General features: G+C 41.6%; 1 protein-coding gene across 2 annotated transcripts in view; it reads left to right on the forward strand.

Annotated features, from left to right (window-relative positions):
* ASAP1 (ArfGAP with SH3 domain, ankyrin repeat and PH domain 1) overlaps positions 1-27981 on the forward strand; it is a 329167-nt gene that overhangs the window by 272218 nt on the left and 28968 nt on the right. The window contains exons 22-26 of one of the 2 annotated variants that reach the window (XM_073330123.2): positions 157-224; positions 5791-5898; positions 13788-14016; positions 21295-21348; positions 24892-25053. In XM_073330123.2, the coding sequence (XP_073186224.1) occupies positions 157-224; positions 5791-5898; positions 13788-14016; positions 21295-21348; positions 24892-25053 (621 nt within the window). The remainder of the gene's footprint in view (positions 1-156; positions 225-5790; positions 5899-13787; positions 14017-21294; positions 21349-24891; positions 25054-27981) is intronic. The other variant, XM_073330124.2, reaches the window with a different exon arrangement.

Consider the following 27981-nt stretch of genomic DNA (forward strand, 5'->3'; position numbering starts at 1 on the left):
CAAGAAGACAAAGAGGAATTCAGCTAGGAAATAGGCTTTAAATATTTTTATTCAAATATTTTCTTTCGAAGAATTGCAAGTTAATGTATGGTTCCAGAGAGATTTTACAACATAATGTATACATAAAATTATTCAGCTTTTTAACTTATTTTATAGTAAACCAAGCTGGAGAGACAGCTCTGGACATAGCAAAGAGACTGAAAGCTACTCAGTGTGAAGAACTGGTAAGAAAAAAACTTTGTTTTTTAAGCACCCAACATCTCAAAACACTGGCAGAATTAAGATAAATCAGAAATTATTAAAATATTTAAAATTAAATAATGTCACAAATTAAAGAAGAGAAGTTTTTTCTTTTTCTAAAGATACTGTCTATGTAGGAGTCTCACTCCTGGATTTCCAGTCTCCAGGCTGGAAACTACCTTGCTTTTAAGTTTTTGTTTGTTTTTGTTTTGTATTCTCTGGGTCTTCTGTAGCTTAGCTTGAGGGTTCTGCCCTACTGGGTGTGCTGCACCCTCAGAACATTCCAGCCAGCTTCTTTATGACTCGTCAGTGAAGAAGCTTGCTTTCTACAACAAATGTTTTATCTACTTTAACCCGCAGAGCTACAGCTCTTACTTTTATAGATCCAGTTTAGGAGCTGTGCATCTTTCTCAGTTCTGGCCTCTTCCCCAGTCTGAGACATCTTGGCTGCACCTTACTGTATCTCATGGGACACATGTTCTCCCTGTTGGCCTTTCTGCCAGGACCTCAAATCAGGCCAGTAAAATGATGGTGCACATATCAAGACTTGTCAGGTCTTGGTCTCCCCTTAGATTTGCTACTAGGAGCACAGATCGTATTTGTTGATGGAGTAATTAGACATCTTCATCTTCAGAAATCCTGAAAAGAGAAATGGAAACAACTCAATATTGAGCTCCTAAAGAACAAAGAAACTAAGGGGCAGTGAGTGAAAGTAAGGAAAACTCGCACCCAATGTGGGTTACAGAAGTAAGCTGGAGCAGTGATGGTTAAAACTCTTAGACATCTCCTGTAGGGGAGCTCCTTTGCTAAATGCAGTCAGAATGTTCCAGGGGCACCTAAGGGGAGCTCTGATTGGGCAGTGCCATTGCGTAGACCTATTGGTGTCTGAGAGGGCCAGAAGTTTTGGAGCTTGGGGAATTTTCCACTAGACCAGAAACCTAATAATGAGAATTCTGCAAGAATTTTTGGAGAATCAGAAAAACCTGTAAGTAATTTTTCCTTCTTGCTTTTGAAGGAAACTGTTTGGAATCAGAGTAGCAGCTGTGTTAGTCTGTATTCGCAAAAAGAAAAGGAGTACTTGTGGCACCTTAGGGACTAACAAATTTATTTGAGCATAAGCTTTCGTGAGCTACAGCTCACTTCATCAGATGCATTCAGTGGAAAATACAGTGGGGAGATTTATATACATAGAGAACATGAAACAATGGGTGTTCCCATACACACTGTAACCAGAGTGATCACTTAAGGTGAGCTATTAGCAGCAGGAGAGTGGGAGGAGCTTTTGTAGTGATAATCAAGGTGGGCCATTTCCAGCAGTTGACAAGAACGTCTGAGGAACGGTGGGGGGGGATAAACATGGGGAAATAGTTTTACTTTGTGTAATGACACATCCACTCCCAGTCTCTATTCAAGCCTAAGTTAATTGTATCCAGTTTGCAAATTAATTCCAATTCAGCAGTCTCTCGTTGGAGTCTGTTTTTGAAGTCTTTTTGTTGAAGAATTGCCACTTTTAGGTCTGTAATCGAGTGACCAGAGAGATTGAAGTGTTCTCCGACTGGTTTTTGAATGTTATGATTCTTGACATCTGATTTGTGTCCATTTATTCTTTTACGTAGAAACTGTCTGGTTTGACCAATGTACATGGCAGAAGGGCATTGCTGGCACATGATGGCATATATCACATTGGTAGATGTGCAAGTGAATGAGCCTGTGATAGTGTGGTTGATGTAATTAGGCCCTATGATGGTGTTGCCTGAATAGATATGTGGACACAGTTGGCAACGGGCTTTGTTGCAAGGATAGGTTCCTGGATTAGTGGCTCTGGTGTGTGGTTGCTGGTGAGTATTTTCTTCAGGTTGGGGGGCTGTCTGTAAGCAAGGACTGGCCTGTCTCCCAAGATCTGTGAGAGTGATGGGTCATCCTTCAGGATAGGTTGTAGATCCTGGATGATGCGTTGGAGAGGTTTTAGTTGGGGGCTGAAGGTGATGGCTAGGGGCGTTGTGTTATTTTCTTTGTTGGGCCTGTCCTGTAGTAGGTGACTTCTGGGTACTCTTCAAGGCTCTGTCAACCTGTTTCTTCACTTCAGCAGGTGGATATTGTAGTTGTAAGAATGCTTGATAGAGATCTCGTAGGTGTTTGTCTCTGTCTAAGGGGTTGGAGCAAATGCAGTTGTATCGTGGAGCTTGGCTGTAGACAATGGATCGTGTGGTGTGGTCTGGATGAAAGCTGGAGGCATGTAGGTAGGAATAGCGGTCAGTAGGTTTCTGGTATAGGATGGTGTTTATGTGACCATTGCTTATTAGCACTGTAGTGTCCAGGAAGTGGATCTCTTGTGTGGACTAGTCCAGGCTGAGATTGATGGTGGGATGGAAATTGTTGAAATGGTGGAATTCCTCAAGGGCTTCTTTTCCATGGGTCCAGATGATGAAGATGTCATCAATGTAGTGCAAGTAGAGTAGGGGCATTAGGGGACAAGAGCTGAGGAAGCGTTGTTCTAAGTCAGCCATAAAAATGTTGGCATACTGTGGGGCCATGCGGGTACCCATAGCAGTGCCGCTGATTTGAAGTATACATTGTCCCCAAATGTGGAATAGTTATGGGTGAGGACAAAGTCACAAAGTTCAGCCATCAGGTTTGCCGTGACATTATCGGGGATACTGTTCCTGACAGCTTGTAGTCCATCTTTGTGTGGAATGTTGGTGTAGAGGTCTTCTACATCCGTAGTGGCCAGGATGGTGTTTTCAGGAAGATCACCGATGGACTGTAGTTTCCTCAGGAAGTCAGTGGTGTCTCGAAGATAGCTGGGAGTGCTGGTAGCGTAGGGCCTGAGGAGGGAGTCTACATAGCGAGACAATCCGGCTGTCAGGGTACCAATGCCTGAGATGATGGTGCATCCAGGATTTCCAGGTTTATGGATCTTGGGTAGCAGATAGAATACCCCAGGTCAGGGTTCCAGGGGTGTGTCTGTGCGGATTTGTTCTTGTGCTTTTTCAGGGAGTTTCTTGAGCAAATGCTGTAGTTTCTTTTGGTAACCCTCAGTGGGATCAGAGGGTAATGGCTTGTAGAAAGTGGTGTTGGAGAGCTGCCTAGCAGCCTCTTGTTCATATTCCGACCTGTTCATGATGACGACAGCACCTCCTTTGTCAGCCTTTTTGATTATGATGTCAAAGTTGTTTCTGGGGCTGTGGATGGCATTGTGTTCTGCACGGCTGAGGTTATGGGGCAAGTGATGCTGCTTTTCCACAATTTCAGCCCGTGCACGTCGGCGGAAGCACTCTATGTAGAAGTCCAGTTTGTTGTTTCGACCTTCAGGAGGAGTCCACCCAGAATCCTTCTTTTTGTAGTCTTGGTAGGAAGGTCTCTGTGGGTTAATATGTTGTTCAGAGGTGTGTTGGAAATATTCCTTAAGTCACAGACTCAAATAGGATTCTAGGTCACCACAGAACTGTGTCATGTTCGTGGGGGTGGAGGGACAGAAGGAGAGGCCCCGAGATAGGACAGATTCTTCTGCTGGGCTAAGGGTATAGTTGGATAGATTAACAATATTGCTGGGTGGGTTAAGGGAACCACTGTTGTGGCCCCTTGTGGCATGTAGTAGTTTAGATAGTTTAGTGTCCTTTTTCTTTTGTAGAGAAGCAAAGTGTATGTTGTAAATGGCTTGCTAATTTTTATAAAGTCCAGCCATGAGGAAGTTTGTGTGGAAGGTTGGTTTTTTATGAGAGTATCCAGTTTTGAGAGCTCATTCTTAATCTTTCCCTGTTTTCTGTAGAGGATGTTGATTAGGTGGTTCCGCAGTTTCTTTGCAAGCATGTGGCACAAGCTGTCAGCATAGTAAAAACCTGTGTCAGCTGACTCAGGCTCTTGGGGCTTGAGCTAAGGAACTGTTTAATTGCAGTGTACATGTTTGGGTTTGGGCTGGAGCCTGGTTATAGGACCCTGCGAGGTGAAAGAATCCCAGAGCTCAGACTGCAGCCTGAACCCAAACGTCTACACCGCAATTAAACAGCCCATTAACCTGAGCTCAGTGAGCCTGAGTCATCTGATAGATACTACCACTTCTGTTGCTCTTAGTGCTCTTTCTAGTACTGCAGACACACTATCCATTAAAAGAAGAGCTACTGCACAACAGAATTGTGAGGACTGGTTGCTAACTTTTTGACCTGGGTATACAATGGTTTTGTATAGTTATAAATGTACCTTTTATGAAAATCTTAGCAATAAACCATCAGGTATCCTAACCTGTCGACATGGGACAGTTTGACAGCACTACATTTGCTTATTATTGTAATTGAAATCCTGCAAATACCTACTCAGACTGTCATGGTTAATTAAAAATAAGACTGATCATTTCATATGTTTTTATATTTTTCCATATTGGGGGAGAAAAATATTCTCTCTGTCTTTGAAAACTGACAGTGGGACTAAGTTCACAATTGAAAGGAAGTGGCAACACTTAATATCTATGTAAACTATAAAGGAAGTAAAAAGTTATGGTGTCAAAGTATTTGTGCTGATGAAGGTAAATTCATGAGTAAACTTTCTTTGGGTAGCTTGGAGCCTTAACTACACAATTTCCATTAGGTTAAATTAAGTGAGATGTCCTAAACCCTGTGCAGTGCTTTGTAAATATACAAATTATTATTTATGTTGTTTGGGTCTGACATTGTGTTTGGTGTTGTATAATGCAAGACAGCCTCAACACCAAAGAGCTTACAATATGAAATAAGTGAAAGAACACACTCACAGTCTCTAAGGTGCCACAAGTACTCCTTTTCTTTTTGCGAATACAGACTAACACGGCTGTTACTCTGAAACCAGTGGGAAGTACGAGGCAGTAGATAAGAGGTTTAATTATTCTCCCCCATAATTTCAATAAACTCCTCTTTTGAAGGTCAACACAGAAGATATGGTCTCTGAGTGGGGTTTGAATGAGTCATATAGACTGGCCAGGTGGAGTTCAGAGGACATTCCATGTGTAGGGGGTAGCGTGGAGGTAAAATGACAGCTTCATACTGGTCTTAAAAGGTGCTCTGATACAATGGTGATGGGGGTCATCTAAGTACATAGACAGGAAAGTATCAGTTTGCAAGTTTACTTTGCTCCTTTCTTCCCACTCTTCCATAGATGACACCAGAAATGGCACACACAAAAATAACTAGCATTCTCTAATAGTTTGGCCTGAAAAGCTGTGCAGAAAAGGGCAAATTGCTTTTTTAGAGGAACTCTCCAGATGTATGCTGCTTTATACAGATATTCTGTTGTGTTCAAAATATTAGTATGTTTAAGTCAAATACGACAACGCCCAGGGGTTAATAAGTGCTTTAAAGAAAATTTGATTCAAATGTTTATGTGGATGTTTTTTGTTTCTTGGGCTTTATGATTTTAATTTTGGGGAAGGGAGAAGGGTTTAAAACTAAGACAGAGTGGTTTTTTCCATTTGTTCAAGCTCTTAAATATTAAAAAACATTCTTACTGCACACTTTTTGGAATAGGAAGTAGAGATTGACGAAACAGTAAGCATTTTGATACTGTTACATTTTTGCTTTTCAGCTTTCCCAAGCCAAGGCAGGGAAGCTAAATCCACACATACATGTAGAATTTGAGTGGAACCTTCGACAGGAAGAAATTGATGAAAGTGATGATGATTTAGATGACAAGGTAAAAGTGAATTTTGAATAATTGACATGGGTTTCCAAGAAGTTCTCAAAGTTGGCTAGTTTTGTGGAAATGTAAGAAAATATTTTTAATTTAAATTTAATATGAAATTCAATAGTTGCTACTTTGCCAATTGAAACTAATGCTGACATCTTTATCCTGTCCCAGTTTTTCGAGTGATTGCACGTGTCCATTCCACTGCAGGTGCTTCCATGCCTCATGCACAGTTGTTGGAAAACTTTTTCCCTCAGCAGTACCCATCAGGGTGGCTTGAGTGCCTTCTGTTGCCATGCTACGCATTTTGTGTAATAATGTGGAGCCACCCCCAACCCTCCTCAGTTCCTTCTTACCACCAGTGACAGCTGGAGTGCTCCCAGTCTTGCTATCACAAGTTTATTTCCCTCACTCTTTGTATATAATCTGTTTCTCATTTAGTAGTTAGTTAGATATAGTATATAGTTCATACTGGTCTTAAGTTTCAGGTTTTAGGTACTTTTGAACCAAATTTGATTCTCAGGCCCAGGACTGGGGCTAGAACCATGCCTCGCTCTCTCTCATTCAAATCCTGCCCGTTGTAAGCCAGACTGATGCTGGTCAGTGACCCACACCTCAGCTGCCTAAAATGTTTGGAGGAGTCCCACATGAGTGACAAGTGTCTCATTTGTAGAGGGAATAAACCTCGCTTTAAAAAAGATAGAGTAGCAAGACCTAAGTGTCTCCTTATGGAAGCGGCACTTCACCGTTCATGGGAGCCATCAGTACATACTGCGCCTCCTGAGATGTCTTCAGCGCTATGTTCTGTGTCTCTGGAACTGAAGAAGAGACAGGTCTTCCAAGGACATGGTACCTCATACAGCAAGACCTTTGGTACTGAGGCCAACTAGAAGCAAGAATTCTGAGAGGGTCACTGAGGAGAAGCATTCCCCAGAGTGTTCCTCTGCTACAAAGGGGGAAGATTTGTCAACTCCAGAACCTGTGCCAGGTCTGTCAAGGCCAACACCTGAAGTTCCAATATGCTGGACTCAAGACCCAATTCCAGTACCAAGAATGCCAGAGGCATATGCTGCTGCCAGAGAATTGTTTAACCTTTCTGTATTGGTGTCCCTGGCAATGCAGGAAGGGTTTCAGCTGATCCTGGTGACTGTAGTTCCTGCACCAGCTTCTCAAGACCATGGAGTGGCAATGCCACTTCCAGTACCTAGAAGGCCTGTATATTCCAGGGGAAAGCTATTGTTAATATCCCCAGTACCACTGTCCCCTGGTTTGGCTTACCTGTGTCCTGTCCACATGGGTTCTGCTCCACCATCACCGGGGACTCAGAGTCAGATTTGGAAGTGGGGTCTTTTGTGTCCCATACCAGACAGGAAGTTGACTTTCCATAAGAGCCTTAAAGTCCATGGATGTCACATCAGTCCCAGCAATGGGCACATCGCAACAGGCCATGGCCTGCATAACCATGGGGCCCACCACCATGTCAGTGGCCGTTCTGGAAGGTGGGGTGTCTGTCCCCCTGTTAAGACCTCTCCTCACCTGAGTTGACTTCCTCAAGGGTGCACAGAGATCATCAGCACCACAGACAATGGTTTCTGGTGCCCGGAACGGGGAGCGGTACTGAGCAACTAGAAATTGCTCAGACAGCACTTCCACTGCAAGAGGCAGATCAGCCATTCCCTCAGCATTGCCCTGTGTACCAATGGTGTGTCTTCTTCCTCATCACCCAATGAGGCTGTAGAGATGGTGAGTGATTCTCCACAACCAGAAGAGAATTACAAGGCTCACTAAGGACTGCTTGCCTCGGTTTTAGACAGTCAAGTGGAAGGGGTCTGTGAAAAATATCACAAGCTAGTGAACATATTAGTATCTGCGGAGCCCTCCAGAGTGGCAATTCCAGTTAATGAAGCAATTCTGGAGCCAGTTAAAAAAACTTTGGCTGACCCCTTCTTCTCTCCTGCCTATGGTGAAACAGGCAGAATAGAGACACTGTGTCCTTTTTAAGGGTTTTGAACATCTCTGATTTCACTTGCTCCCAGTCTCTTTGGTTGTGGCACTAGCTAATGAGTGGAAGAGGCAGGACACCAAGGGTCAACAGCAAAGAGTAATGAATCAAAGAGGCTGAATTTGTTTGGTTGTAAACTTTATTTGACAGGAGGCCTATTGCTTAGAATTACTAACCAGCAAGCTCTCCTGTGTCACTATGACTTCACCGTATGGGGAGCACTGGGAGCAAAAAACCTACCTGGCTTGACTTAGCTTAATAAGTTTATGGAGGGGATGGTATGATGAGACTTCCTACAATGGCATGGAGCCGATCTGTGACTGCTAGTAGCAAATATCCCACTGGGGCTATGATGATATGATGGGAAACTAGATGGTGAGGGCGCTGAGTTACTACAGAGAGTTCTTTCCCAGTTGTTTGGCTGGTGGGTCTTTCCCACATGCTCAGGATCTAACTGATTGCCATATTTGGGGTCGGGAAGGCATTTTCCCCTGGCAGAGACCCTGGGTTTTTTTAACCTTCCTCTGCAGCATGGGGCACAGGTCACTTGCAGATTTAAACAAGTGTAAAAGGTGGATTCTCTGTAACTTGAAGTCTTTAAATCATGATTTGAAGACTTCAGTAACTCAGCCAGAGGTTATGGGTCTATTACAGGAGTGGGTGAGTGAGGTTCTGTGGCCTGCAGTGTGCAGAAGGTCAGAGCAGATGATCATGGTCGTTTCTTCTGACCTTAAAGTCTGTGAGTCTATAAAACATCACAATGTTTAAAGACAGCTACTGGAGGACTCCAGACAGTTCACTCTTATGATAGAGAAGCGTAAGTTGGTGGCAAAGACAGCTCTTCAGGATTGCTTGGATGCGGTGGACTCAGCAGTTCAATGCATGGTATCTGCCATGTCTGTAAGGAGGTGTTCATAGCTGCAGTCTTCCGGTCTCTCTCCTGAAGTACAGCACATCATCCAGGATTTGCCATGTGATGGTCTGTCCCACTTCTTGGAAAAGATGGATGATAGGCTGTGTAACCTAAAAGATTCCAGGACAACACTGAAGTCACTTGGAATCTACATGCTGGTGACAAAGAGGAAACAGTTCTGGCCCCATCAGGCTCACAGATATCAGAATTTTATACCTTGGCACCAAGACCTGCCAAGAAAAAGAGGCAGGAATTACAGGAGACGACAGCCCCCCTTGTCATCTGTGACAAGCAGCAGCCCAGTTTAAATATGCATTTTCACGGGTTTGTCAAAGACAGCATACCAGTAGTTACAAACCAATTTGTTTCTACCCTATCTTTGCCAGTCCTTCATGCTTGGACTCACACCACATCTTATTGGTGGGTCCTTAGCATAATGGATCTGGGCTATTCCCTGCATTCGTTTCCAACTCCACTTCTCTTCCCATCCCTCTTCAGGGACTGCTCACAAGACCATTCATCAGCGGGAGGTCCAATTTCTCCTTCTAGTGGAAGCCACAGAGAGAGTTCCTCAGGGAAAAATGTTTTTATTCCCACTCTTTCCTTATTCCCAAATCAAAAGGTCGTCTCATTTTTATTTTAGACCTAAGAGAGTTAAACAAGTACCTGAAGAAAATAAAGTTCCATATGGTTACCCTAGCTTCCATCATTTCTTCCCTGGAACAGGGCAAATGGTATGCTGCTCTTGACTTTCAGGATGCCTACTTCCAGAGAGCAATCTGTCCAGACCATGGGAAGTTTCTCAGGTTTGTAGTGAATGGGACACTATCAATTCATGGTACTTCCATTGGCCTGTCAGCAGCCTCTTATGTTTTCACAAAGCACATGGTACTGGTAGCTACATATCTGAGGAGATTGGGAATCCGTGTGTTTCCCTGCCTGCACAACTGGCTGGTGAGAGGCCAGTCCGAGTCTCAAGTGCTGTTCAGTGTGGCCATCATTCAATCCACCTTCAATACACTGGGGCTCTTACTCAGTCTGGACAAACCAATTCTAAAATCTGTGCAGAGAATAGAGTTTACCAGGACACTCCTAGATGCTACAAAAACCAGAGTGTTTCTTGCCCCATTCAAGGTTCCAAACACTCTGAGACCATGTTGGATCTAAAAGCACATCCTGTTACCACAGTGCACATTTGCCCCAAACTTTTGGGGCACGAGGCAGCATATGTACATACCTATGTAGTACAGCATGACAGACTACTCCTCAGGAGGCTTCAGGGATGGGTAGCATCAATGTATGTCCCCTTTCAACATCATCTAAACAGAGCGATTCACGTCCAGAGGAAATTTTGTCCTTTCTGAGTTGGTGGACAGACCCTTGGAACGTTTGCATGGGAGTTCCCTTTGTTTCTCCGCAACTAAATCTCATTTTAGTCACAAATGCCTCGTCCCTGTATTGTGGTGTACACGTTGGAATCGTGCAAACTTAATGCTTTTGGTTATCACAGAATCTGAGGACTCATATAAACTTCAGGGATCTATGTGCTATCCATCTAGTCTACTTGGCATTCCATCCGTGTATTCTGGGAAAATATCTGCTAGTTTTAACAGACAACACAGCAACTATGTTTTATGTAATCAGACAGGGAGTGGTACCTTTGTCCCAAATGTACAAGGAGGCAGTTCTACTTTGGGAATTCTGCGTAACCAATTCCATTCACCTCTAAGCTGCGTAACTTCCAGAACAGAACATGTTGGCAGATCACCTAAGCTGGTCTTTGCTCACCACACGTGGTCATTACATCGAGACATTGCCAGGTCTATCTTCCGGCTGTGGGGGAACTCCCCAAATGGACCTGTTTGCAGCAAAGGCCAACAGAAAGTGCCATCAGTTCTGTTCCCATGGGGGTCACAGCTCAGGGTCTTTGACAGACACTTTCTGCCTTTCCTCTGATACTATTTCTACTCAGAGCCCTGTTCAAGGCCAAGCAGGATCATGCTTGCCTCACTGACAGCACCACCGTGGTCTTGGCAACATTGATTCTCGACCCTGCTAGTATTGTTAGCGAGGCCACTTCTACTTCTTCCATTAAATTTACGTGTGATTTCTCAAGACCCTGGCTGTCTGCTCCACCTCAAACTACAGGCCTTCCACTTGACAATATGGATGCTTCATGGCTAGCACAGTGGAAATAGTTGCTCGAAAGATGTTCAGGAAGTGCTTTTGAATTGCCGAAAGCCTTCAACTAGACATACTTACCTGGCCAAATTAAAATGTTTTTCTATGTGGTCTCAACAGAAAAGTCTCTTTCCAGTGCAGGCTTCCATTAGCCATGTTTTGAATTGTCTGTTGCTCCTAAAACATCAAGGTCTGACAGTTCCACTAAAATACATTTGTCAACAATTTCAGTATTCCATCCCTCCAGTGGGTAATAGATTGTTTTTTCTCCAATTCCAAACTATCCGGTTTCTAAAAGGTTGGACAGATTATATCCTCAGGTTCAAGAAGCTGTTTCCTCATGAGATCTCAACATCATGCTAACAAAATTAATGGGACCTCCCTTTGAACCTCTTGTGACTTGCTTCCGACTCCATTTCTCCATGAAAACGGTGTTTCTGATTGTGATTACCTCAGCAAGGAGAGTGGGTGAATTGAGAGCCTTGGTTTGAGAACCTCCTTATTCGGTTTTCCATAAGGATGAAGTTTACCTCCACCCTGACCCAAAATTCTTGACAAAGGTGGTTTCCAGTTTCCACATTAACCAAGCAATTTATTTGTCAACTTTTTTCCTGAAGTTTCACAAGCATACACATCAGCAGAAGCTTCATTTACTGGATCTAGGATGTGATTAGCCATCTACTTGACTGCATCAGACTCTTTAGATTTTCAGCCCAGTTATTTGTCACAGTTGCAGATAGTGAAAGATAAATTGGCTTCACTCAGAAGATTTCCTCCGGGATTTCGTCTTGCGTTCGTTTTGCTACCACTTCGCTAATGTCAGTGGCTCATTCAACTAGAGTGCAAGCAGCTTCAGCAGCTTTCCTAGCACAAATACCTATCTGAGACATTTACAAAGCAGCAACCTGGTCATCAGTTCACACCTTTGCTGCTCATTATTTAGTTGGGGATTGGTCCTGCTTTTGAGCAGGGGGTTGGACTAGATGACCTCCTGAGGTCCCTTCCAACCCTGATATTCTATGATTCTATGATTATACCATTTCCCATCGGTCCAGGAATCATGCCAGTTTTGGGTGGGTTGTTGTACAGTCATTCAGATAGACTCCAAGCTCGCCTCCACGTTAATCTGCTTGTGAGTCACCTACAGCAGAATTAACATGTGCAATCATGCAAAGAAAGGGAAAAAAGGTTACCTACCTTTCTGTAACTTGTTCTTTGAGATATGTAGCACATGTCCATTCGACGACTCGCCCTCCTTCCCCTCTCTGTCGGAATCTATCCGATAAGAAGCAATTGGCAGGGAGCGGCTCTGTGGTGACAGAGGGTGCTTGAGCCGCCCGACGAGTACTGCAGTTCTGACAACTGTGTAGTAGGCACGCACATGTCTTCAGTAGAATGGATACGTGAAACACACCTCGAAGAGCAGGTGTGGTAGGTAGGTATGGAAAGGTAGGTAACCATTTCTCCTTTGATTAAAATGTCTATTCATAGATGTTAAAATATGCCCGTTGGAGACCGGACATATCTTTAATGTAAAATGCATGTATGCCATTTAAAAAAAATGTTGCACATTTTTACTTTCAGCTTTAATTATAGCTGCCAGAAGAAAATGAATTTAATTAAATCAATATAGTTGTCCTTTTTATGGTGATTTTTTCCCTCCAAATTGAGATAGGTTAGGTTTTTTTAATTCATAAGATGCACTTTTTGTGTTAAATACACTTTCTACAAATCCATAATTTGTTTTTACTTGTTGCATCAACAGCCCTGTCTGTTTTTCAAGAACTGTGTTGCACAGTTCTGGAAAAAGGAGTCATGAAAGAACCAAATTCAGGGCAAAAGGAAGGATTTCCTAGTGGTTAGAGTGATTGTCTAGGTCTTGGGAGACCAGGTTTCAATTCCGTGCTCTCCCACAGGCTTCCTGTGTGACCTTAGCCAAGTCACTTAATTGCTCTGAGTGCTCTTTCCCCATCTGTAAAATGGGGATAACAGTACTTCCCTACCTCACACAGATATGAGGAAAAATACACTAAAAATGTTGGAAGTTGCCCCATTATTACCAAAAATGGGGACCTTAGGGATCTTCAAAATCGAAAATGACACATATTTTGGGAAAAGAAAATATAGCATCTTGTAAATGGCTACTGCAGTAAGCATGCCAAACTTGTTTGCCTGAAAAGTTATTCCTTTATTTCTCTATGCATTTATAATTCATTCTAGCATCACATGTAATTTTAAATTAATATCCTGGCCCCATTGGTAGTCTTCCCCCTTGATTTCAGTTGGGCCAGGATTTTAAGTGCAATTCAAAATGAAGGTTTACTGTTACCTCCTAAATAATACTTTGTTAAAAACCAAGCAAGGTGAATAGCATAACTGTATAGCAGTACATATACAGTTTTCAGTGCCGATAATCTAATTACAACTTGTAAATTTTAATCTGCTAAAGCCACAGCCATTAATTTATGTGAGAGAAGTGGGAGTTTCACGAATGAGGATACCTTAAGGGGATGAGCTGAAGTTATCTAACCAATCAGCAAGGAAGTCATATTGGTTTCTATGTATATGTATATCAGGAACTAGTTCTGTTGTAATCATACAAATATTTTTTCTGTATTTAATCATACATACACACACAAACCCTTCCTGTATATATACACAGTGGCTTTCACATTTTGTATAGCATTGTAAAAAGGATGACAAAGCTGAGAATTGCAGGACTCCAAAATGTGTATATGATGACTATATTGGCCCTCCTATACTAAATCTGTGCAATAATGTAATTTTTCTCTGTTTTCATAGCCTAGTCCTATAAAGAAAGAACGTTCTCCAAGACCCCAGAGCTTTTGCCACTCTTCCAGTCTTTCCCCCCAAGACAAAATGACTCTGCCTGGATTTAGCACTCCTAGAGACAAACAAAGACTGTCCTACGGAGCCTTTACAAATCAGATTTTTGTCTCTACAAGCACAGATTCTCCAGCTTCTCCAACAGCAGATGCTCCTCCTCTCCCTCCTAGAAATGCTGGCAAAGGTAAGTCTGTTCGCAAAAATTTAATGGAAACCAAAAATTATTGTTCAATGCTTCTCATAACCAACCTGAACACTTTGTGTTCTTCCAAGATTTAGTGTGCTTTTCCTTCACTTTGTATAATGCTTTTTAATCTAATGAAGTTCACATACTGAAAGCTTGCATTTTACAGTGCTGAAATGAAAAGTTTACAGTAGATTTGTATTTAAGTTGCATCCGACATGAATTATTAAGAATAACAAATACGTACTACAATTCTGTTTTCAAAAAAGCAGCTAATTCATTCTATATAGAAATAATTCTGCTCATGTTATGCTTGTTATTTAAAGCCATTATTTTAACAGTACACACTGGACATAAACCCAAACCAAAATCTCAAATCTGAGCCCTTTGAACATCTTGGTAACTAATGAGCGGTGCTTCAGGTTACAGTGCTATGCAGCTTCTGGCAGAGAAGACAGCCAGACCATGAGCAGGCTGGTGAGGTCCCCACTTATCATACTAGGCCCCCCACATGTAGAGCTGCTAGAATGGCTCTGCTGAGCACTAATGTGGGGGAAGGGAAGGTCCTAAGCACTCCACCAGGTGTCCAGCAAACCGCATATTCACGGAAAAACTGAGCAAGAGGCCCCAGGTCTTCACTGAGTGAAACAACCGCTTGGTTTTCTAGGATTAGGATTATCCATGAAGAAGAATTAAGGGTTTGTGCTAAAATTGTTGGTTTCAGAGTAACAGCCGTGTTAGTCTGTATTCGCAAAAAGAAAAGGAGTACTTGTGGCACCTTAGAGACTAACCAATTTATCTGAGCATAAGCTTTCGTGAGCTACAGCTCACTTCATCAGATGCATACTGTGGAAACTGCAGAAGACATTATATACACAGAGACCATGAAACAATACCTCCTCCCACCCCACTCTCCTGCTGGTAATAGCTTATCTAAAGTGATCACTCTCCTTACAATGTGTATGATAATTAAGTTGGGCCATTTCTAGCACAAATCCAGGTTTTCTCACCCTCCGCCCCCCCCGCCCCAACTCACTCTCCTGCTGGTATTAGCCCATCCAAAGTGACCACTCTCTTTACAATGTGTATGAAAATCAAGGTGGGCCATTTCCAGCACAAATCCAGGTTTTCTCCCCCCTCCCCCCCCAAAAAAACCACACACACACAAGCTCACTCTCCTGCTGGTAATAGCTTATCCAAAGTGACCACTCTCCCTACAATGTGCATGTTAATCAAGGTGGGCCATTTCCAGCACAAATCCAGGTTTTCTCACTCCCCACCCCCATACACACACACAAACTCACTCTCCTGCTGGTAATAGCTCATCCAGACTGACCACTCTCCTTACAATGTGTATGATAATCAAGGTGGGTCATTTCCAGGATAAATCCAAATTTAACCAGAACGTCGGGGGAGGGGGGGGGGTTAGGAAAAAACAAGGGGAAATAGGCTACCTTGCATAATGACTTAGCCACTCGCAGTCTCTATTTAAGCCTAAATTAATAGTATCCAATTTGCAAATGAATTCCAATTCAGCAGTTTCTCGCTGGATTCTGGATTTGAAGTTTTTTTGTTGTAAGATAGCGACCTTCATGTCTGTAATTGCGTGACCAGAGAGATTGAAGTGTTCTCCGACTGGTTTATGAATGTTATAATTCTTGACATCTGATTTGTGTCCATTTATTCTTTTACGTAGAGACTGTCCAGTTTGACCAATGTACATGGCAGAGGGGCATTGCTGGCACATGATGGCATATATCACATTGGTGGATGTGCAGGTGAACGAGCTGGTCAGTTTGGATGAGCTATTACCAGCAGGAGAGTGAGTTTGTGTGTAGGGGGGTGGAGGGTGAGAAAACCTGGATTTGTGCTGGAAATGGCCCACCTTGATTATCATGCACATTGTAAGGAGAGTGGTCACTTTGGATAAGCTATTACCAGCAGGAGAGTGAGTTTGTGTGTGTATGGGGGTGGGGGGTGAGAAAACCTGGATTTGTGCTGGAAATGGCCCACCTTGATTATCATGCACATTGTAGGGAGAGTGGTCACTTTGGATGAACTATTACCAGCAGGAGAGTGAGTTTGGGGGCGGGGGGGCGGAGGGTGAGAAAACCTGGATTTGTGCTGGAAATGGCCCACCTTGATTATCATACACATTGTAAAGAGAGTGGTCACTTTGGATGGGCTATTACCATCAGGAGAGTGAGTTTGTGTTGAGGGGGGGCGGAGGGTGAGAAAACCTGGATTTGTGCTGGAAATGGCCCAACTTGATTATCATACACATTGTAAGGAGAGTGATCACTTTAGATAAGCTATTACCAGCAGGAGAGTGGGGTGGGAGGAGGTATTGTTTCATGGTCTCTGTGTATATAATGTCTTCTGCAGTTTCCACAGTATGCATCCGATGAAGTGAGCTGTAGCTCACGAAAGCTTATGCTCAAATAAATTGGTTAGTCTCTAAGGTGCCACAAGTACTCCTTTTCTTTTTGCTAAAATTGTGTAATCATCACCATGTGCACTTAACGTAAAGCCATGAGATATTTAATGTTGCCTTTTTTGTGATGAAATAATAAATATTATAATAGTGTTTAAAAGGGAAGAGAATCTCTTACAACTATATTAGTCCTGAAGATTTTTTTCACACCTGATGTATTGTTGCTGTAATAGATGTTAATAGTTTGTTAATCCATTTATACCATACTCATAACATTATGATCTGGAGTGGGCTATTCATCTATGGAATATAATTGTTAGTTTTCTATAATGCACTGAAGTCTAATCTTGAAGCTTTGCTACCATCAAATTTTCTACTTTTTTCTCTCCTGCAGCTTATACAGAGCCAAACTGTTTTTATTTATTTATTTTGATTTTGATTTGTTTTTAAACTAGACTTATGTAAAATGTGCTTAGTGGCTAACAGCATAACATGAGGCTAAAAGCCTTAAGTGAATTTGTCCCCTTGAGTTACAAAGCTGTTACATAACTATTTGCATTTCATTTTCTTGGCTCTTATGTTAGTTTAAATTTTTAAAAGGAATAAAGAAAAGATCTCATTAAAATGTACAGCGTGACACTGGATGCAGTAGTCTCTGTTTGCTTTATAGAACAACAGTTGCATGATTCAGATACCATGCTTGGGAAATACTGTTCCAAGGTCAGCATTAGTCATGTATTGGTGATTTTAGTGTTTCCTGGGTTGTTTTTTTTTTTAATATAGGAAAGTTGCCAATTGACTGCCTAACTAGCCTTGCTGTTCTGTTACACAGTTTCTGTCTTCATCCATTACTCATGGGCTAATGCTCCCCCTCCTGTGGCATTCGGAGGTGGTCCAGTGTTGTTGCTGGAGGCTCCAGGACTAAGCTTCGCTCTTCAGCTAAGGCCACCAGATTTTCTGCCTCTGGTGATGGAGCAAGCTGGTAGTTCAGTTTCTCCCAACCATTTTGTTTTAAAGCCTTTATTATTATTCATTTTCATGCAGTTTTGACTTATCATCTCATCGAGGGGAGGAGGGAGATAAATAGCAGCAGGGCGGTTTCAGCCACCTGGATCTGCTACTGCAGCATCTCCTGTTAGACTCCTTTGCAGAGCTGTCCTAAAAACACCAGACTTAAATTTAAGCGTTGTTCCTTACATAAGGCAGCACTTACAAGATCTATAGAGGATTCATTATGACCTGCTTGTTACCATCTAGCTGACCTCTGCATTACTAGGGCACGGGGCTCAGAGTCCAGCCAACCGACCTTGGCACTGCTTGGGCAGTGGGCTCAGAGTCAGATCAGCAAGTCGAGTCCCAACCCTGCCCCAATGTCTCACAGAAAAGCCTGATCAAGAGCTTCTGAGCTTTCGGGTAGAGAGTCTAAGGATGAGGAGAAAGCTGTTTGGTCATTTTAGGGGGTAAGTCTTGCAACAGACATGGGCTGGAGGGGGAAAAAATCCTGAAAGGAACTAGTGTCCCTCCCAGATAGTGAAGTGGGTCCTCAGCTCCCTGGGGAAAGAAGCAGGGCTCCTACACAGCTCTCCTTACTCCCACTATGAATCAGGGGATTCTCAGGATACTCAGGGGTAAGTCCTGCATATCCCATACACTCCCAGAATGACGGAAGCAAATGTGTCCTTCACAAGGCAGTGATTACTCCTGGTAATGAATAAATCGGGAGGAAATATGGGGTTAGCCTCCTCCTCCTTTGTCTTCTCCTCCTGAGGGAGTGTTTGCTGGGGCTTTTGTCATACACAGAGTTTCACTCACAGACCGTCTTCTCTACCATGCTCACTGCCCCTCCGCCATGCCCTGTAGGGATGCAGAGAAGCCTGTGTTCCTCCTATGCAGTTCTTCCTCAGGCTGAAGCCTAATTGGGATTGAGCCTGTCTGGCTTTCAGCCCAAGGACCCTTGCTCTGCCAGGGAAAGATGGTCAGACTCTGAAAGGCAGACTCCACCACTCCATAGGCTGGCTCCACATTAAAGCCCTAGGAGCACTTCAAGCAGTCTGACCAGAACAGAGGGTCCCCACAAAACTGCACCATCATGGGATTACAGGGAGGTAAATGAGAAATCATAGAATCATAGAATATCAGGGTTGGAAGGGACCTCAGGAGGTCATCTAGTCCAACCCCCTGCTCAAAGCAGGACCAACACCAACTAAATCATCCTAGCCAGGGCTTTGTCAAGCCTGACCTTAAAAACCTCAAAGGAAGGAGATTCCACCACCTCCCTAGGTAACATCTCCTTGTCTGATGTAAGGTTCCAACAGCTACCATGGGACTGTGCTAGAGCATGGAGCCAGTCCGTAAGGAGCAGGTAGGTGTTGGGTTCCATTATGTAGTTTTGAAAAAGTTTCTTAATATTGTTTTATATCCTTTGGGATATAAATATAATAAATCTTTTCCAAAGCATGCTGTATACTTAAAGAAAAACACCTCCCTTTAGTCCTTCGTAAGCTGGCTTCAGTCTCTAGTGAAGTTCCTTAGTAGCACGGTTCCATGGTTTTTGCTGAGATGCCACAGTGAAGTGGAAACCATCAAATCTGAGCTTTGTGTGTTGGAATTATTATTTATGTAGGGGATATTACCATGACACTAATTTAACCGCAGATTCCTTTGTTAAATCCAAACAGTGATCATATTTATACAATTGCTCTAAACATGCCTAAAAAGCCTAAATAATAAACAACTTACTACATCCAAAGAGTAACAAAACATTTATAAGCATCTGATCATGATATTTACAAACAGGCTGAACCCAGGAGTTTTAGACCCAATTTAGTCAGGCATTAACAATGACCCTTCAGGAGTTCACCCTTTTGTACCCTTTTCATAAACCAGTGATGGCATTGCCTGTTACTAACTTAGTTAAAAACCATGTAGGGGCCAGTTTCAGGTCATTGCTGGTTCAATGTGCACAATTTTTTCTTATTATTAACTAATTATATTATAACTGGGGTTTCTTCTGCCCTTTATCTTTATCAATTACCCTTCAGGGCTAGCTTTTCCAGTTAAGCCATATTCTTTCAAGGCCTTCTCACAACTGCTAGCAAAACCAGCACTGTACACACAAACCACGAAGCATTTTTTTTTATTTAACTAAGCTAATTTAACTCTGTTCTAGCCTACAGTGTGGGGGAAGGAAGGCAAGTTAAAAATCATTTATGTACTGAATGCCCCTCTTACCCATGGTTTTTAGTGCATTTGATGTCTAAAAATTAACTTGGTTTATTTTTTAAAACTGTGTGCATGTATATGGGTTTATAAATTACAGTATGTCAATTTGTGTGTGTGTGTATAGCTAATGTATTTGCAAGTTATTTTTATATTTCTGCATATATTAGTTAGTGTAAGACTGGGTCTTTTGGCTTGGTAACTTTTCAGCTGGAGTTTTAAAAGCTGCAGAAATTGATGTGTTTGCTCCCTACATTTCATCGAGGAAAAAGGGTATGTTAGGTCTTGTCTATGTGATAAAAGTTGCACCAGTTGAAGTTAAATAGGCATACCTATTTATGTTAAACTGGTGCAAATCCCTGCATGGACATGCTTATTTTGTTAAAAGGTTGGCTTATTTTGGTTTAGCTAAAACTGATTACTTAGATTAATTTATGCTAAACCAAAATAAGCCTGGTTTAAAAGTGAAATAAGTGTGTCCACACTTTTTGGCACCAGCTCAAATAAATCGGTTTAAAAATCACATCTTTAGTTAAATTGGCTCAACTTTCTCATGTAAAAACAAGTCCTTAGTAATACTTAGTGAGAAAGTCAGTTGAATTTCAATTTCCATAATTCTGACAAGCTTCAGTTGTCTGATAGGTCTGCTGGTTAGTGTGTTGTTTTTGTAATGTTTTTTTTAAACTGACAACCAAAAAGTAGCATGGCTCAACCCATTAGTTTCACTGATCTTAATTAAATCTCTGCAAATGTTTAGTGACAAACCCAGTATTCAGGGTAATGTTGCCAGCTAGTTTTTCTAGTCCTGTTGTAAAGGTTTGGGGCAAATATGGGTCATTTTCACAATTTTAGGTGAAAATTAAGAAAATCTAAGTGGCTTTGCCAGTTTTCATCAGAAGACTTAATCAAAACCCTCCGATTTAGGTCTGTTTGGATTTTGAGCTGCTGGATGCATTTGATTTCCAAACTTGAAGCAAAACACAGTGTGTCAACCCATATACATTGAAAGCACAGCTCTGACTTTAATGCTCTTAGACTATATTATGACAGTCTTTCCTTACTAAATGCATACACAACTAATTTTTAAAGAAAAGTGCTTCTAGCTATGTGTTTTGTTGTATTTCATTGTCTTGTGTTTTTGATTTAGGTAAAACGAGCTATTTCACTCTTGTTTATATCTTGTTTTGTTAGTCTTGATTCGCTATACTGTTAATTTTCCAGTACTTTTAATAGGAAGAGAGACCTGATAGGACGCAAGTATGAATATATGGAAATCTATATGAAGTAACTTGATATAAGTTGTTAATTGTAGGTTTTGGCTTATTTTACAGGAGAAATTTAGAGTTGACAGTTGTAAGTATAGTGTATAGTTAATGTTCAGTCAATTTATTCTGCTTATGTCCTAAAGAGTAGTAGTGTGCTTGTGATCAGTATTTCTCAAATGTTGGCAGTAAGAGCTTGACGAGTAAAGAAAAGATATTGTCTGAAATGATTAATCTAATCAAACAGAGCTTTTAAATAATACCAATGAGCAATTTATATTTCTCATAAGAATTTTGAAAAAAATAGCAATATTTGTTATGAAAGTATCATTTTTAACACAAACTTATCACTTTCCTTTGCAGTACGTGTCCTACCATTAACTGGAATACTGGTTCTGCCATACCTCTCATGCAGTGGTAAAAAAATATATACTTTAGGTTCTCCCACTACAAAAAAAAAAATTATTTGATGGATGGTAACAGCTTTGCATGTTGTCACTGGTACACAAATTAATATATAGAACATGTACTAACTCCACAAAAGCTGAAGTACACACACTGTTAATTGCAGGCCTCTTACAATTATTTTAACTTCCCACAGAATGTTTTTAATTGCTGCACAGATAAATATCTTAAGGCTGGAAAATTTAATTTTAAATTACATGTTCTGTTAAACATTTTCTAACTTACCTTGTATAAATTTATGCTATTCTGAGTTTTGATCGTTACAGGGAAGATAGTAATATTCTTATCAATATAGGTTGAACCTCTCATCCGGTACTCCCTGGTCTGGCAACATCCATTGTCTGGCATAGTCGCCGACTCCATGGGTGCTCCAGGGCTGGAGCACCCACAGGGAAAAATTAGTGGGTGTGGAGCATCCACTGGCACCAAGCTCCCCCCTCTGCCGTCCTTCCCCTTCGCCTCTCATGTGCCGGAGGCCCCACACTTACCAACTCCTCCTTCTCCCTCCCAGCGCTTCCGGAGCACCGCAAACAGCTGATTCACAGCGTTCAAGCTCTGGGAGGCGGGGGGGGGGGAGGACCTGGAGCCGTCCTCAGAGCCCCCGGGGAGGGGGCTGGCAGCCGGGACCGGACTAGAGTGGTTCAACCTGTACTAAACATATCATTACAGACCTTAGTATCATTCCATTACCTGTTTCAGTAATAAAAAACAGATTGCAGTTCATTTTTTCCACAATAGTGTTTCCTGAAAATCCAACAATTTGACTTTCTGTCATTCTGAAACTAGCTATTTCCCTGAATATATTTTAGATGGTTTTCCTATATTCCTTATTTTCCTGAAAAGAAACTTATCTTTGGTAAATGTTACCCACTACTTTCCCTAAAGGGGGGGGGTGTTGTTTAGTGATTAGAGCAGGAGAGTGGTTGGGTTTATTAGCATTGGCGAAATCACTGTAAGTATTATTAATTTGTATTACTGGAACAGCTAAGACCCCTAGTCATAGATTAGGACCCCCCCCCCCCCCCATTGTGTTAGCTGCTGTACAAACAGCGAATGAAAAGGCAGTCCCTGCCTGCAAGAAGTTTACAATTTAAGTATAAGACAAGAGACCACAAATGGCTACACACAGGGAATAGAAAGGAAACAATGAGACGGAATTGGTCACCACTGCAAACCAACAATGTAACCGTTTTTTAGGCGAAACTTCTCTGTGTCTGTTTATGCCATCTATAAAATGGGTATAACACTACCTATCTCACAACGTATGTTGCAAGTCTTAAAATTTGCAAAGTGATTTGAAATCCTTCTACTGAAAGGAGTTATATGTTAATTATTTCTATTGTACCATCCATAAGTTTCACATGTAAGAATGTGAACATTTGAAAACTATAAAATTATAAACGTTTTAAACTCCTTCTGTGGTACCTATAGACATGTTAGTATCATGAGGTATTAAAAATGCGTACACTCTATCTCAGTTTTAGTCACAAGTTTTTTCTGTTTAATTTTACTTTTGGTTTTTGAAATATATATTCTTAGTCAAGTTCTTGCTTTGCATTACTAATAAAAAGAGAGAGATCTTATTTAGTTTACTTCCACTTGAGTTTGAAGCTTTATGTTGCCTTAATTTAAATGGCAGTATATAGTGCCAATTCAGGATACTTTCTCCATTTTTTGAATGAAGCTTGGATTTTTTGTTCTGTAGTTCAGCTGGAAGGACTGATAAAGATGGTATGCACTTCCATCAATTGGTCACTAGGGGGTGATCGGGTAAAACTGTAAGAACTTTAATGGTTTGCATTTATCAGATCCATGTGTCAGCACATGTACCTCCAAAGTGGAGATTTCAAATAATTACCTCTTTTCTTCTGTCCTTGTGTAGCAAACAAATATGTTGTATTAACTGTGACTTTAGAATAATGTTAGCAGCAGCACAATGAGTACTGAACTCCTTCTAAGGACCTCCTGAGGTCCCTTCCAACCCTGAGATTCTGTGATTCTAAGGTTATATTTTGAGCTGCTGTTGGTTTGTAGCACTTCACAAAATCATTCATATAAAATAAAATGAAGAGCTTCTGTGTTGCACAAGTCTACAGAATCCTCAATCTAGATTTATATCACCAAAACTGTCTATATGTTTATTGGGAGAATTGTATTGCTTAAAGTTAGCTTTTTTTATAATGAAATTTTAAAAGATACAGAAATTATTTACATAGAAACTAAATGATAAAATTAGTATAGAAGAAGTGCATTAATTTGCACTCATGCCTGAGAGAATTGCAAATTACTGAATTGGTGAATAAGTTAAACAAAAATAGCAAGGATAATTCATTGCAAAATTTATAGTAATTTGTTCATACATTTGACATGTAATTTGGTTCACATTATTTTTACATACACGTTTTGCAGTACACGTGTAAAAGTAACATATTATTCATAATATCCACTCGGAGCTCTGTATTTTCTGAGGGAGGAAACAGCACTGCTTGTGTGCAAATTATGGCGTATATTGATTAGCAAACTGCAAATTAGCAAGGTTCTACTGTATGACTTAAACAAGAGACCATATTATTATTTATATCATAAGTAATATTCAATGTATATTTAGGCAGGTTTTGAATGGAGGAATAATTAAGTATTCATAGATAGACGCTATTTTTAATGCCTAAATCTTGCAATAAGTGCTATGTGGGCAGATCCCTGCATCTGAACAGAGTCTTGGACTAGTAAGGCTCTATCCAGTCAAAGGCCCATGCAGAGCTCATTGCAGGACCATGGCCAAAAAATGCATTATTACTTTATTGTAATGGCAAGAGTATTTGGAGCCATTCTAAACAAATACTATATACGTTTAAAATGAGGTTTTGTAATGTCTATTTCTTATCCACTAGGTTTAACGCTTTGTCATGCACTATATGTTTAATCCACACACAAACAGTAGCAATTAACAATAGAAAAATGAATTTATTTTGGAAACCTATTTCTTAGCATTCAAGGAAAGTTTGCTAAAGGAAAAAAATTATAAAACCTTGTTAGTCCCATTAGCTATGATATGATGCTCTGAAGCTATAATACTGACAGCATGCTAAAAGATTTAGTTTGTTGTTTCATTGTGGTATGGAGATTTTATAAATAGTCATTCTTAATCCCTAATTGAAGTACTTTATCTTCAATAAATAGTTTATAAAGATTTAAAACATTTTCTGCAGTTTTTAACAATGTCTAAAATTATAAATCCTGCAGTGATTAACCTTATGTGAATGTACATTTTAAAATATATGTTTGTCATTTATTGTCAAATTGCATACTGTCATATTACAATTAAAAATGGCAAAAAGGTGATGGGTATGTCATTAATCTCAACAGTGTTTTGGCATGGCTTATTTTTGTTTTCAGTCCTTTGCTCCATTTTACTATGTTCTGATTTTTAATTCTTCAGTGCTACTTTGATGTTACACATCCTGTATTGGTAAGATTTTTTTGTTAATTTTACAGGTCCACCTTCAACCCTTCCTCTAAGTACTCAACCCTCCAGTGGCAGCTCCACTCTTTCCAAGAAGAGACCACCTCCCCCACCCCCTGGACATAAAAGAACCCTCTCTGACCCACCAAGCCCGCTACCTCATGGACCCCAGAATAAGGGCCTAATTCCTTGGGGTGAGTTTTAAAAATGTAAAATAAAACAAAACTTAAGATGGCTGGTGTATATTACTTGCTTCTCTTAGTCAGTGCTAACTGTCCATTGCTGCTATATTTTATGGAATTTCAGAACAATTCCATCCTCAAATAAATCCCCAGGCTCTCTGTGATGTTGCCTGTACCAGTCCAGAGACTGGCAGGGTTTACATCTTTCTGCCAGTAGCAGGATGTAAAAAACAGATTAAGTATTTGTATAATGGGATACTTTGCTGACAAAAACTTTATAGAAACATTTATTACAGACCTATCCAGATAGGCACTTTCTTTTCATAGTAAAGACTAACTAGCCCAGTCAAACTTCTGCTTCTATTTGTAAATCCTGCCTACTCCTGGTAGCTGACACTCTTAGAGGAATTCCTTTGTCATGATAAAGACAAATCTTTTCTGAGGGAAAGTTGCCACCATTCATAAAACCAGCCCAGGCACATCACATTCTTCTTTATCCTAAGGCTAGGTCTATAATACAGGCCTATATTGGTATAACTACATTGCTCAGGGGTGTGAAAAATCCACACCTCTGAGCAACATAGTTATACTGACTTAACCCCCTTCCCCTCACTAGTAGACAGCACTATGTACATAGCTGCCCCGCCCCTAAGGGAGATGGATTAACTATGCTGACTGTAGCTCACGAAAGCTTATGCTCAAATAAAATGATTAGTCTCTAAGGTGCCACAAGTACTCCTTTTCTGTTTGCGAATACAGGCTAACACAGCTGCTACTCTGAAACCTGTCATTATGCTGACAAGAGAAGCTCTCCTGTTGGCATAGTAGCATCTTCACTAAAGCACTACAGTGGCACACCAGCAGCATTGTACGTGAAGAGAAGCCCTTAGAAAAAATGAGGGGAGGAATTGGTGCAAAGCAAAATGCTATTGTTGCCCCTTTTCAACCAGAGTGGCTAGTCAGAGTTTGGGACCCTCAGGGTGTTCCAGTTAGAAGTAGAAATTGATAGAGTCTTGCATTTTCTTTCATGTAATCTTGTTTATTTACATGGTATGTACAAAGTCTCTGCTTCTCCGAGCGCAAGAGGAATCAAGAACAAGAGGAGCAGTTTCTTGCTTTACAACCCCAAGCCTCTTGGGCTAACAGACCCAAAAGCTCTCTCCCTCACTTTTTCCAGTGTCATGCTGTGCTCGCCGGCTGCTGCTGGGCTTTCTTGTTTTTTTTCCCTCTGTGTCTCTCTCTTTCTGGTCTGTTTTCAGTTTCTCTGTGTTCTGCCTACATACACACAGACCACAAACAATACTCAGCAAAACTCTCTGTCCACACAGTCCAAATTCCTAGGCAGATTCACGACACCTGCTTTTGTTTGTTTTTGTTTTTATTACAGGTAAACATGCACATATGCAAGAGACAATAAATCAAACCTCATTTAATCTTTTGATCAACTATTTAAAAGAGTCTGTAGACATTACTGACAGATACTAGTGAAAGTGTCTGGCACTGATGATACATAGAGTCTCAGTGTTAAAAAAAAAAATCTATACCAAGAGAGATGTTTCAGTCCAATGGCCACTCAACAAAAAATGCCTTTTCCAGTCAACACCGTTTCATCTTAGGTCGGAGGCTTCAGATTAAACTTATCCTGACAGTTATATTGATTGAAGGATGTGTTCACACCCACTCTCAAAGAGGTTTGTGATTGATGCAGTCACCAGTATCTGTCAGCATAATGCTATGTGCAGTAAACATTTGATACTGCTGCAAGTAAATACAGATGGATATATTTTTCTGGGGTATTTCCAAGTGAATATCACAGATGTCCCAAACGTTTTTTTTCTGCCAGATATAGCTTTTTGGACACAATGCATCTCAGGCCCATGTGATTTTACTCTGCACAGACTAAAGCTGGCAGGATTTCCCTAAGCCCCTGTACCTTTAGGATTTAGGTCCAAAAATTGTTTAATGGGTCACTCACACTTTACTCAGATTGCTGTGGCTGTCCTATTCTAAAGCTAAAATCTCTAACAAACATAAAAGCCATATAATTAGTCCAGTCAGCAACCTTTGGGCTTACACTAGATCCCAGTCTGATTCCAGTACTGATTTGTCTGTCATCTGTATTTGAGACTCAGGTCAGATTCCAGTATGAGAGATGAAAAAGCCCAATGAAAGTGAAAGTTGCTAAAAAGGAAAATATACACCTCTTTGTTACATTCATCATACCTCTACTTTCTTAAAAACTTGAGAAGTGAAGAGAGGCTTTGCAGCATTCCCTGAAGCATGTCCTTGGCTAGTTCAGGACAAAGTGGGGAGTGCATTCATAGATTGAAAGGCCAGAAGGGGTCATTGTGATCATCTAGCCCAGGGGTCCGCAACCTATGGCACGTGTGCTGATTTTTAATGGCACGCTTCTGCCTGCCCCACACATCCCAGCCCTGACTCCAGCACCCCCTACACATGCCCCCAGCCCTCTGCCCTGACTCCTGCACCCTCCTCAAACACCTCCAGTCCCCCCACACCCCATGCCCTGACTCTTGCACCCCCCACATTCCCACCCCCACCCTGAGCACCAAACAGGAGCTCCTGCGCACACACACACACCCCCACATTCCCACCTGCACCCCTCGCACCAAATGGGAGCTGCCCAGGTAAGCACTCCACACCCAAACCTCCTACCCCAACCCTGAGCCCCCTCCCTCATTCTAGCTCCTGGCCAGACCCTACACCCCAACCTGCTCCTTCACCCCAGCCCTGTGCTCAGTGCACTCCCACCCTCAGCTCAGTGCAGAGAGAGAGCAAGAGAATGGGCTCGAACCAGGGAGAAGGCAGGTACCCACTCTATGTGGGCAAGGCTGGGCTCCCAGACCGGCAGCGGGCTGAGCGGGGCGGCAGCCGGAACCCTGGCTGGCAGGAGCCGGCGGACGGAACCCCAAACTGGCA

Source organism: Lepidochelys kempii, chromosome 2 (assembly GCF_965140285.1).
Source record: "Lepidochelys kempii isolate rLepKem1 chromosome 2, rLepKem1.hap1, whole genome shotgun sequence".
NCBI classification, from domain to species: Eukaryota; Metazoa; Chordata; order Testudines; family Cheloniidae; genus Lepidochelys; species Lepidochelys kempii.